This window comes from Apium graveolens, chromosome 5, assembly GCF_009905375.1.
Source record: "Apium graveolens cultivar Ventura chromosome 5, ASM990537v1, whole genome shotgun sequence".
NCBI classification, from domain to species: Eukaryota; Viridiplantae; Streptophyta; class Magnoliopsida; order Apiales; family Apiaceae; genus Apium; species Apium graveolens.
Genome location: NC_133651.1, coordinates 24290244 through 24299642, shown reverse-complemented (window position 1 = coordinate 24299642; position 9399 = coordinate 24290244). Strand labels below are relative to the sequence as shown.

The following is a 9399-nucleotide window of genomic DNA, read 5'->3' as shown; positions in this document are numbered from 1 at the left end:
GCTTGGAGATGAGGTTGGTGCTCATAATATAAACTCACACACAGACTTTCTGTTTTTTCTTCATACAGTTCTTCCTTGTTCATCCGTCTCCCTTTCAACATACTCGTACACACTTCACAGAGTCATTAACATACAGAGGCCTAAGTTATGGGGAATTGCCAAGCAATAGATAATGCAAGTCTGGTAATACAACAGCCTTGTGGCAAAGTAGATAAAGCATACTGGCCTGTTCCTGCTAGTTATGTAATGAAAACCAACCCTGGCTATCATGTTGCTCTTCTTCTCACCACCACTTTGTATCCTCCTTCCTCCACCACCGCCGCAACTGACACTGCGCCTCTTCGCGTTACGCGTATTAAACTTCTCCGCCCTACTGATACTCTTCTTCTTGGCCATACTTACAGGCTTGTTAGTTCTCAAGGTATGGCCTTTTTTAACAGTTATTAAATTATATTCTTGTACAAAGTTATTAAATTATATTTTACTGATTTTTGTAGAGGTGATGAAAGGAGTGTGGGCTAAGAAGTATGCAAAGATGCAGAAGAAAAAACAATCAGACGCAGCAGCATCTGGAAAGGAAATTATTAATCCGAGCTCAAATTTAGAAAATATTAGTGCTGCAACAAGAAGTGCCACGGAAAACAAAACCAAACAGGTAATAAAGCATGACAGGCATCGGATAAAGACATCATCGACATCAAACTCTGCAACTGCAAGACCAAGAGGATGGCATCCCTCGCTGCATAGCATCACCGAGGCCGCGAGCTGATCATTCGTGCTTCCATTTAGGCAAATCAGCAGATGTTAAGTGCGTAAATCGGGTGAAATTCAATACAACAGTACATCCAAGATGTTTGAAGTGTTTTGTGGTTGGTAAGGTCTGTTTTACAAAGTTAAGACAAGTCCAGGACGGCCTTGTCAATGGTTAAAATCAAATTTAGAGCAATGTAAAACATAAGCAGGGCTACTAACACAATTTCTCATCCATGTAACCTGCTGTTTGCTTTATTTAACTGATTTGGTTTTGTCTTCAGACCTAGTTGAGGTGCAGTGAGTTAATAATTCTGCTATTCTACACCTAAAGTTTCAAAAACACTTCTCTTGTAACAGTAATCTCTGATTTTTTTACTGTTGTAACAATATAAGCTGCAAAAGGAATCTGTAAATATTAAGACAAGTAGTTTAGTAAGAATAAACAAAGAGGCATCTAAATTCTCTGTCACTTTAACTTGATAATTAACAATAATTTATGTTTTATCCTCAAAATAGAATCATTTCTTTAAGTAATACCTACTTTAGTACTTGTCCCAAAGTCTATGCAAGCATAATAGACCTACTTGATTTGATTAAAGAAGATTTTGTTTTAACACCGTGATCTAAGCAGTAAATAGCAGTAATGTGCAAAATCTGATCGAAGAAGAAGGTGCTTGCACTATGATAATCTAATATAGTCGTATCAAGTACACGTGACTCTTCTTATAAAAACACAAGACTCTCTTACACGCCTTTATTTGTAATATTTTGATTGTCTTTATATTTAACATATTTTTTCATAATGAGGCCTACTTGAAGAAATCGAAACTAAAATGCGTACCATATGTGCAACTGATTCTCTCGCCAAGCACGACCTTCAATAGTCGAAAACTAAACTAAGACATAGTGTACCATAATCAGAAATCATGACCATGTGCCACACGTAACATGCTGAGCATTATTATTATCATGCTCAAGAAGATTTTCTTTCACCTAGAGATGAGTATATCATTCATGCTCAAACACAGAGTAATCATGAAATTTTAAACTCCAAACCACTAGATAATGATACTAATTGGTCTATTCTATATTTGCAGTCCTGTAGAAAGTATAACAGAATAGTAAACAAAGAAGTGATCATCATGCTTTAAAACTTTGACTCTTAAGGCAATGATAAACACCATACTTTTAGTGCCATTCTTAGATTCGACTCATTTTTTAGACCCACAGAGCCGTTGTTGGATCCTTCTTACACATAGTTCCACTACTAGTAGAATTTTTTTGATATTTAAAGGAAAAGTTAAAGTTGCTGCATTGCTAAAAAGCCTTGGATTATCTGTGGATGTCAAGATTACTTTAGGACATGGATTGATAATTAGGTAGCAGGATGCCCTCAAATCTATAGACTTGGTAGAATATTTTGAATTCTACGAGTGAATTGCGAAGCGTGAAAGTTAAAAATTCTCTATTTTTATTCTTAGTTAAGTTCAGGTTTGAAGCAATGATAAGTATCTACTTCTAATCTAAAGGATTAAGGGTATGAAACACCTTTAAACAAATGCTTAAAAATAAGTGAAGCTCATACTACATCATTGAACTGTCTAACACGCATAGTTTATATCTGGTAGACTGGTATCACCACATAATAACAAGGCTAGTTCATGTTGATTCTATCAGTTACTCACTTGTTGGAAAGGTGGTTTAATGTTTGTTTAAAGAGAGAGCGGAAACTATAATATAATTTTGAGAGAGAACTATTAATCAGAAATACAAAGGAGATTGTATCTGATCAGATGTTTAACAGTGAAGCAGCAGAGCTCAACACTATTACTTATTCAAATTACCCATATTATAATAAAGCGTTAAAATTTAAAACCATGCATTACAAAACAGAACTTGTCCTCTTCAAAGTTGTCTCATAACATACACGACCTTTGCTTCAGGTTTCACTTCAGATGTGATTTTGAGGATGTTTAGTAGGATCTTTCATCAGAACGAGTACTTATATGTGGAAAGAAGTACCTTTTGAGGTTACTATAAAACTTTAGGCGGAATCACATAGGTTTAGTGTTCTCAGCCATCCCTTCAACTAATATCTTAAGATTGCTTGTCCAGTTGGCTGAAGTTCCCCTTTGCCTTGAAAAGTTGTGAGTGATGGTGCTTACAAAATAGTTGATGCTCATGAGCCACATAGTTTGATGGACTTATCACACAGCCTCCATGGCTGCACTTGAAACAAGCCCTATGGTATGCAGTGCCATCAACAGCCACCTGAAGTAACAGGAAGCACCATCAGCATCTTCAAGAGGGATTGCATCAACTTTGCAAACATAAATATGAACTGTCAATGAGATAGTATTAGGTACTAAATTTATTTGTTGAAACGTGGAATCTATCCTTAAATCTATGTTGAGGCCCCGACTAAAACTTTACAGCTACATTACCCATGAGCTCAGAGAAAAAGTATTTGACCAGTAATAGATTAATCTGCCTCCCTCTGTAAGACATCCCCCTTTCCAGAAGGCTGCTAACCAGGTAAGAACCTTATCAAATAGAAAATATAACTTGAAACTCTTTCTCTGAAGCGGCATCTGGATTAAGCTTAGCTTCTAATCTTTTTCGTCATGCTCACTACCTTAATTTGTGCGAGCTGGTCAGCTACAGAAAAACCAGGAACGGAGAGCTATCTCCCCTTCCCGACAAATCTTAGGTTTAGGAAGTTTATTCGTTAAAGCTAGTGGAAGTGGAATCCAAGGATGAGTTTCCCAATATTAGAAGTCTGGGAGTACTTCTATTTTCATCCATCAAAAAAAGAAACAGAAATGATACAAAATATATAGCATAAATATCCCGCGATTCCAGTCCTAGTCAACTAATTTATTGAGCAACTCTTGGGGAAAGAAAACTTATATAAACTAAAAAATGGAAAGGGTCCTGCAACTTCACTCAATTTTTTTAAAACAATTATCTATGTAAATTCTTACCTGTTCTAAAGGGTAAACAGTTTTCTTGCAAGCAACACACTTTTCTTGAGTCCCGCCAAACATACTTGAGACTTTGCTGTTGTTATTGCCCTGAGATATATGTAAAGAGATTATCAACTCAAACATCAATATAACGTTTAAACTAATGCAAACTAATTCATAGATGTGTGGGGAAGGTGACTTAGACGATGAACTACCTGTTCAGAAGATCTGTTCACTCTGGATATTTTTGGAGTGCCTGGTGAAATTCAAAGGAGTAATTGAGAACATGAAACAGCAAGCTAAAGGAATCACATGATGAAATACAAAACAGGGAAGTAAAAACACTACCTTCAAAACTCTTATCCAAGCTGCCAGTCATCTTGAATAATTGATCAAAGTGAGGCTTGCAGTAAAGGACTCCCTCAAAAGAGGAATAGTTACTCAGCTGCAAGGAAAGGGGTAGTGTGAACAAGCATAAAAGCTGAAGGTAGTTCAACAGTACTGAGAGCGGTCCAACCCATACGATTCAGTGAATACAATTGACAGATTTTGATGGAAATGATGGAAGCAGATATTAGCTAAAGGGAACTGAATATTTGCACAAAGTACAATTGGATAGTGTAGCTGATCCAACAAGAAAAACTTAAAACCTGAAAACTTCTTAAGATCACTACAAATTTTAAATTTGCCTTGATATAAAGGGCTTAAAACAATACTACTTATGATCAACAAACTAGGCAGAATAATTTTCTAGAGAAGCTCGAATGTATATATACTATGAAATTTACAGTTAGAATTAGATTCCTGTTTCTGTATTTCTGTGTATTTAATAAATTCTCCTTTCACAATGATGATTTGAAAAGTTGGCAATGAATTATGATCATTAGATCTTAATACAAGGTTGTAACTTGTCACGAACCTGAAACAGACTGTGCTCATAAGTTTATCAAAAGCTAGGCTTTACAGACTAGAGTTCAAAAAAGGTATCCACTCCTCTATGGATTCAACAGAACATTGAAGATATCACACGATCCGCCATCCACGAAATGCAACATTAACACAAAGAGCCTCACAAAACAAATCGAGAACAAAAGGGTCTTAAAGTCCAATCTAACTTTCACACTCGGATCATCATAAATTTCAATAAAGCTTGTTAATGAACAAGATAAACAACTCATAGTATCACAAAGAACTCTACACAATTATGCAATCAACAAATCAGATATAAAAAATCAAAAATTATCCTACATAGTCTTTATTCATAAAAAAAATTAACATGTGCACTAAATCAGATTCTAGGTGATCAAATCATATGTAAATAAAAAAGAAGAAAAAAAGAAGGAAAGAAGAGACCTTGAGGGTACCCTTGCAGTGGTGACATCTAAAACAAGAATTGTGATAAACTTTATTATCAGCAGTGAGTTCATCAACCAAATACACAGTCTTATCACATGCCTTACACTTCTGTGTTGTTCCTGCAAAACTTGTCATGATCCCTCTTTATTCCCTTCAAATGCTTGAGATCACCAACCTATGAAATCCAAATATTTAGAACACGAAATAGAAATCTCAAAAATCAAGATTTTGTGAATAAAGTTGAGGAGTTGAGACTGTATATTTAGTGCAGGGGTTTTAAAGGTGTGAATAGGAGGAGGTTTAGGCTTAGACCACCAGTACTAGTATTTTACTTGGCCTGTCTTGGGAAAACTTGTAGTATGCATAGCCAAACAAATTCATTTTACCTCATGTCGGCTACGTAGTTGCTGTAAGAATAAGGGTTAATTTACATGGACACATGTCAGTTTACACGCAGTAATATTCGCATGTTTCCCTCTATATTTTTAAACCCAATTTAATTGAAGTTGGATTGATTTTTGATTTAAACATTTTTTGGAAAGCAAAGATTGAGTAATTGCATCCCTTTTTTTGTGTGGACATATACAGGAATATTAACCAAACGATTGTTCAAGATCAATCTAGGTTTATACATAGATTTATAGATTAAAAATACATTCAAAACCTACGGCAAGCTGATGGACATGTGATGCTTGTTGTCTCCATTTTGAGGGGGCTAAGTTGATTGCAAAACAAAGTGACAAAGATTTCAAATTTTTCTTCGCAAATAGTTTCATTGAATTTGATTTCCAAAAAAATCAAAAAGAAAAAAAACACCACCAAATGAACCCCTTCAAGTATAAATAAATTATTAATACCATCAAACAAAGACGACACTTCTTTATATTGCAGTCGACTTTGGCTGAGATTGGCCACCACATCACTTAACACGAGTTTTCAATTGCCTTATTTCCGGTAACCAAGATCGCTACTTAGCCAAAAAGAAAGATACACTTATAACTTGAAGACTTCCATAGCCTGCCAATGGCCTTGATGTTTAATAGAAAAATAGAGCAGTAAAGATGAATAAAAGGAAAATGGCATCTTCATGCATTTCAACTAGCTTGTCTCCTAGCCTCTTCTCGTGTGGTCGCTCTCACATATAACTCATAGCAACATCCTGAAACAAACACCAACAGAAATGTAAGAACCTCTTTTAGCAACAAAACCTAAATCATAAGAAGAAATACTTATTAAAGCATATCTTTAGAAACAGACACATTCTTAATCAATATACTTGGAGCCACGGAAAAGATAAATAGCATTAAATAAAATCTTCAAAGATCATGTTTCAAACAGCTTGTGCACGTACAATGAAGAACAGATCATTGAGCATTTGGGAAAATTTACACATATAGGACATAGAAATTACATTGAAGACAAAAGATACTCGCTTTAAGGCATAAAGCATATTTAAAAGTCGACTAAAAAGATCATAACTATGATTAGACTACTTGCTAAACTGCATAGAGATATTGCTCAATTGAGTAACCGGACTCTACATAAGTCATCATCACTCTCTTCTCCACCATAATATGGAATCTCGAATGTTCACAGTGTGCGCATGCTTGGCAGCACAGATAGTTATTCTGTATCTAAAAGAGATAAATTATAAATCTAAACAAGACTTCTTTTTTAGATTATAATGCGAGAAACTATACCAGCAACGACGACAACAGTGAGAACATCTCCTATCCTCTTAACACGCTTCACATCCTTCTTGTATGATTTAAATCGATCTAGAGCAGGGTCAGGTGCTAATAGCTGCCAAATAGTAAATCATACATTAGAATGGATATTATAGCACAAGTACCATATAAAAATTTACAAGTAAAAATATATATGTACAAACACGATTCAACAGCCCGGAGATACTCACTCTGAAAAGTTGCTAGGTTAGAGACTAACAGAAACACTCTTTGGTTATGTTCATCTAAGAGGATCACACTACAATCACTGAGCAGCGAGCTATCTAAAATAATCGACTCATGTTGACGTTTATCATACTTAATCTTATTAAATGAATATGAGACTGCAGTATCAAAGCCAAGTACTTGAATAATATATCCCTCTATTTCTATTAACTCATTTCTTCCCGCCTAAACGCTATGAAACTAATAAAAACCACATTTACAGATAATTACGATCACAAACGGAGCCTCGGTTCAAACATTAACTTAAACAGAATAGAGTCTAAAAAATCAGATTATGTCGTACGAAATTTTCCCCCAAATTTACTTCCATAATTGTTGAGTAATCCTAAATCACAACATACAGTATATAATTCACATAAACATCTTTAATTAAAAATAATATACGTATGCAAAAGGATAAAATAGAGATACGAAAAATACTCACAGCCTTCTCGCGAGCACCTAGCTCTACTGTGTGTATTCCACGCCTCGATTGTCGCAGCAAATCCCCCGTTTTCTATACAAAACATAGATTCAATTAGATACAAAACTTATGAAATTACAGCGAGAGAGAGAGAGAGAGGGGGGGGGAGACCTGAGAATGGGATCGAAGCTGAGAGAAGATAGTGGTGTTGTTTACAAAAGCCATCGCTACTCTGCTATTCAACTTTACAGTCGAGATAAATGATATTATCGGCTTAATTAGTTGATCCTATTTTCTTTTTATTTTACCAAAGAACGAAAGTAAAAAAAAAAAGTTTATATATTTCGAAAATCGAATGAGGTACTGATTTATGATTAATCGAGTAATATTTTAAAAATTGATAGTTTATCAATAATGAATCGGTCAAATATATTTGATTTTTGATTAAATTATCGATAATTTATAAAAATTAACCAATTTTTATAATATATAATACAAGTAAAAGATAATAAATATAAGAATCGGTTCGAGTGACCCGTGACACCGGTCAGGATGAGTGATTAGCTAAGATTGCAATTAAAGTATAGATTAATATTAGGTGAAATTGGATATTTTTTTTTAACTTTCCTTCAAGAGTGTGCTTCTAGAGAAGGGTTGTATTATCAGGTCGAGAGTATATGCGGTATTATTTTAGTATGCCCTGTCCATTAAGTATTTCCACGCGCCCCAATTTTAGGTAGTTAATGAATAAGAAGATCAATATACTTTATAGCAAAAACAAATCAAGAAACTGCCAGATATTCTGTAAGAGTGCTCTTTTTAACATACTCAACAATCAAAGAAACATTTCTTCAGCAACTCCTAATACATGATTGTTAGATATATTTGATAATATCATTACTAATATTATTTATGTTTAGTTTTCAGATCTTACTTAAACAGGATAAATCAGTACTTGCTGGAAGTCAGGACTTAAGGATATCAGTATTTATATTATCAGGAGATAATCATCAGAAGATGGATATCAGAACTTAAGTACTGAATGACGTTCAGATAAGGAAAGCAGCTGGTTAAAGGATAGAAGATTGAGACAAACATAAGAAGAGATATGCATGAAGAAGAAATTTTATGAAGAATAGAATACTTGGAAGAAAAGATATCTGATTGATATATTTTAGGAAGTAGAATTATATTTCATATCAATTAGCGATTATCTTGTAACTGTGTAGTATATAAATACAGACATAGGGTTTACACTATAAATGTTATCACAATCGAGAAGATTATTTATTATAACCCTAGCAGCTCTCGTGATATGTGTTCATCACTGAGAGAGAACAGTTCCATAGTGTAACAGAGTTTATTGATTCAATAAAGTTTGTTTTCTGTTACTTGAGTTAGTAAAGTTCGATTTGATTGTACTATACACTATATTCACCCCCTCTACAATGTGTGTGTGTGACCTAACAAGTGGTATCAGAGCCTATCTGTTAACGCACAAACAGTTTAAGATCCAAACACAATCATGTCTGAAACAGAAATTCCAACTAAGCCCACCAAAACTGAAGAACCTCCAAAGACACAAATTCAAAGTCGATATGAGACTATCAGAGTTCCCATATTGAGACTATCTGAATATCCCATATGGAAGGTGAGGATGGCCATGTTCCTGGAAGCGACAGATCCAGAATATCTTGATAGAATCAAGGAAGGGCCTCACAAACCAACCAAGCTCGCGGTTGCGGTTGCAGGTGAAGCAGCAAAGACTGTACCAAAGGAGAAAAGTGATTACACTGCTGAAGATATCGCATCAATTGCTAAGGATGCTAAGGTACGACACTTACTGCATAGTGCCATTGATAATGTAATGTCAAATAGGGTAATAAACAGCAAGACTGCAAAGGAGATATGGGATACCCTGGAAACAAGGTGTCAGGGAACTGATACG

At 34.9% G+C, this 9399-nt stretch overlaps 3 protein-coding genes across 4 annotated transcripts; 1 reads left to right on the top strand and 2 right to left on the bottom strand.

The window, feature by feature from the left end:
* Window positions 1–1033, top strand: LOC141723681 (uncharacterized). Its single transcript, XM_074525541.1, has 2 exons — window positions 1–421; window positions 498–1033. Exons 1-2 carry the CDS (start codon window positions 148–150, stop codon window positions 767–769), a joined length of 546 nt encoding a protein of 181 aa, XP_074381642.1. The 5' UTR covers window positions 1–147; the 3' UTR covers window positions 770–1033.
* A 1512-nt stretch (window positions 1034–2545) lies between these two features.
* LOC141723679 (LIM domain-containing protein WLIM1-like) lies at window positions 2546–6068 on the bottom strand. Of its 2 annotated transcripts, XM_074525539.1 has the most exons (6): window positions 5933–6068; window positions 5073–5250; window positions 4068–4164; window positions 3935–3975; window positions 3738–3827; window positions 2546–3024 (listed from the first exon to the last, which is right to left on the bottom strand). In XM_074525539.1, the coding sequence occupies exons 2-6, from the start codon at window positions 5208–5210 to the stop codon at window positions 2851–2853; spliced, it is 540 nt and encodes a 179-aa protein (XP_074381640.1). In that variant the 5' UTR covers window positions 5211–5250; window positions 5933–6068; the 3' UTR covers window positions 2546–2850. The 2 variants fall into 2 exon arrangements, with proteins under 2 accessions (XP_074381640.1, XP_074381639.1); XM_074525538.1 differs by lacking the exon at window positions 5933–6068 and having other exon boundaries at window positions 5073–5423.
* On the bottom strand, window positions 5913–7763 carry LOC141723680 (succinate dehydrogenase subunit 7A, mitochondrial). The gene is made up of 4 exons (XM_074525540.1): window positions 7623–7763; window positions 7473–7544; window positions 6776–6878; window positions 5913–6234 (listed from the first exon to the last, which is right to left on the bottom strand). Exons 1-4 carry the CDS (start codon window positions 7674–7676, stop codon window positions 6170–6172), a joined length of 294 nt encoding a protein of 97 aa, XP_074381641.1. The 5' UTR covers window positions 7677–7763; the 3' UTR covers window positions 5913–6169.
* Between the last annotated feature and the right edge of the window lie 1636 nt (window positions 7764–9399).

Bases quoted from the DNA above. Each gene is read 5' to 3' on its own strand.
- LOC141723679 (XM_074525539.1), bottom strand. From the start codon at position 5,210: ATGACAAGTTTTGCAGGAACAACACAGAAGTGTAAGGCATGTGATAAG. The intron at 3,976-4,067 runs GTAGTGTTTTTA...GAATTTCACCAG, and splicing joins CTTGGATAAGAGTTTTGAAG to GCACTCCAAAAATATCCAGA. The intron at 3,828-3,934 runs GTAGTTCATCGT...CATATATCTCAG, and splicing joins TGAACAGATCTTCTGAACAG to GGCAATAACAACAGCAAAGT.
- LOC141723681 (XM_074525541.1), top strand. From the start codon at position 148: ATGGGGAATTGCCAAGCAATAGATAATGCAAGTCTGGTAATACAACAG. The intron at 422-497 runs GTATGGCCTTTT...TGATTTTTGTAG, and splicing joins CAGGCTTGTTAGTTCTCAAG to AGGTGATGAAAGGAGTGTGG.
- LOC141723680 (XM_074525540.1), bottom strand. From the start codon at position 7,676: ATGGCTTTTGTAAACAACACCACTATCTTCTCTCAGCTTCGATCCCAT. The intron at 7,545-7,622 runs GTCTCCCCCCCC...TGTTTTGTATAG, and splicing joins AGCTTCGATCCCATTCTCAG to AAAACGGGGGATTTGCTGCG. The intron at 6,879-7,472 runs GTGAGTATTTTT...ACTATTTGGCAG, and splicing joins TAGGTGCTCGCGAGAAGGCT to CTATTAGCACCTGACCCTGC.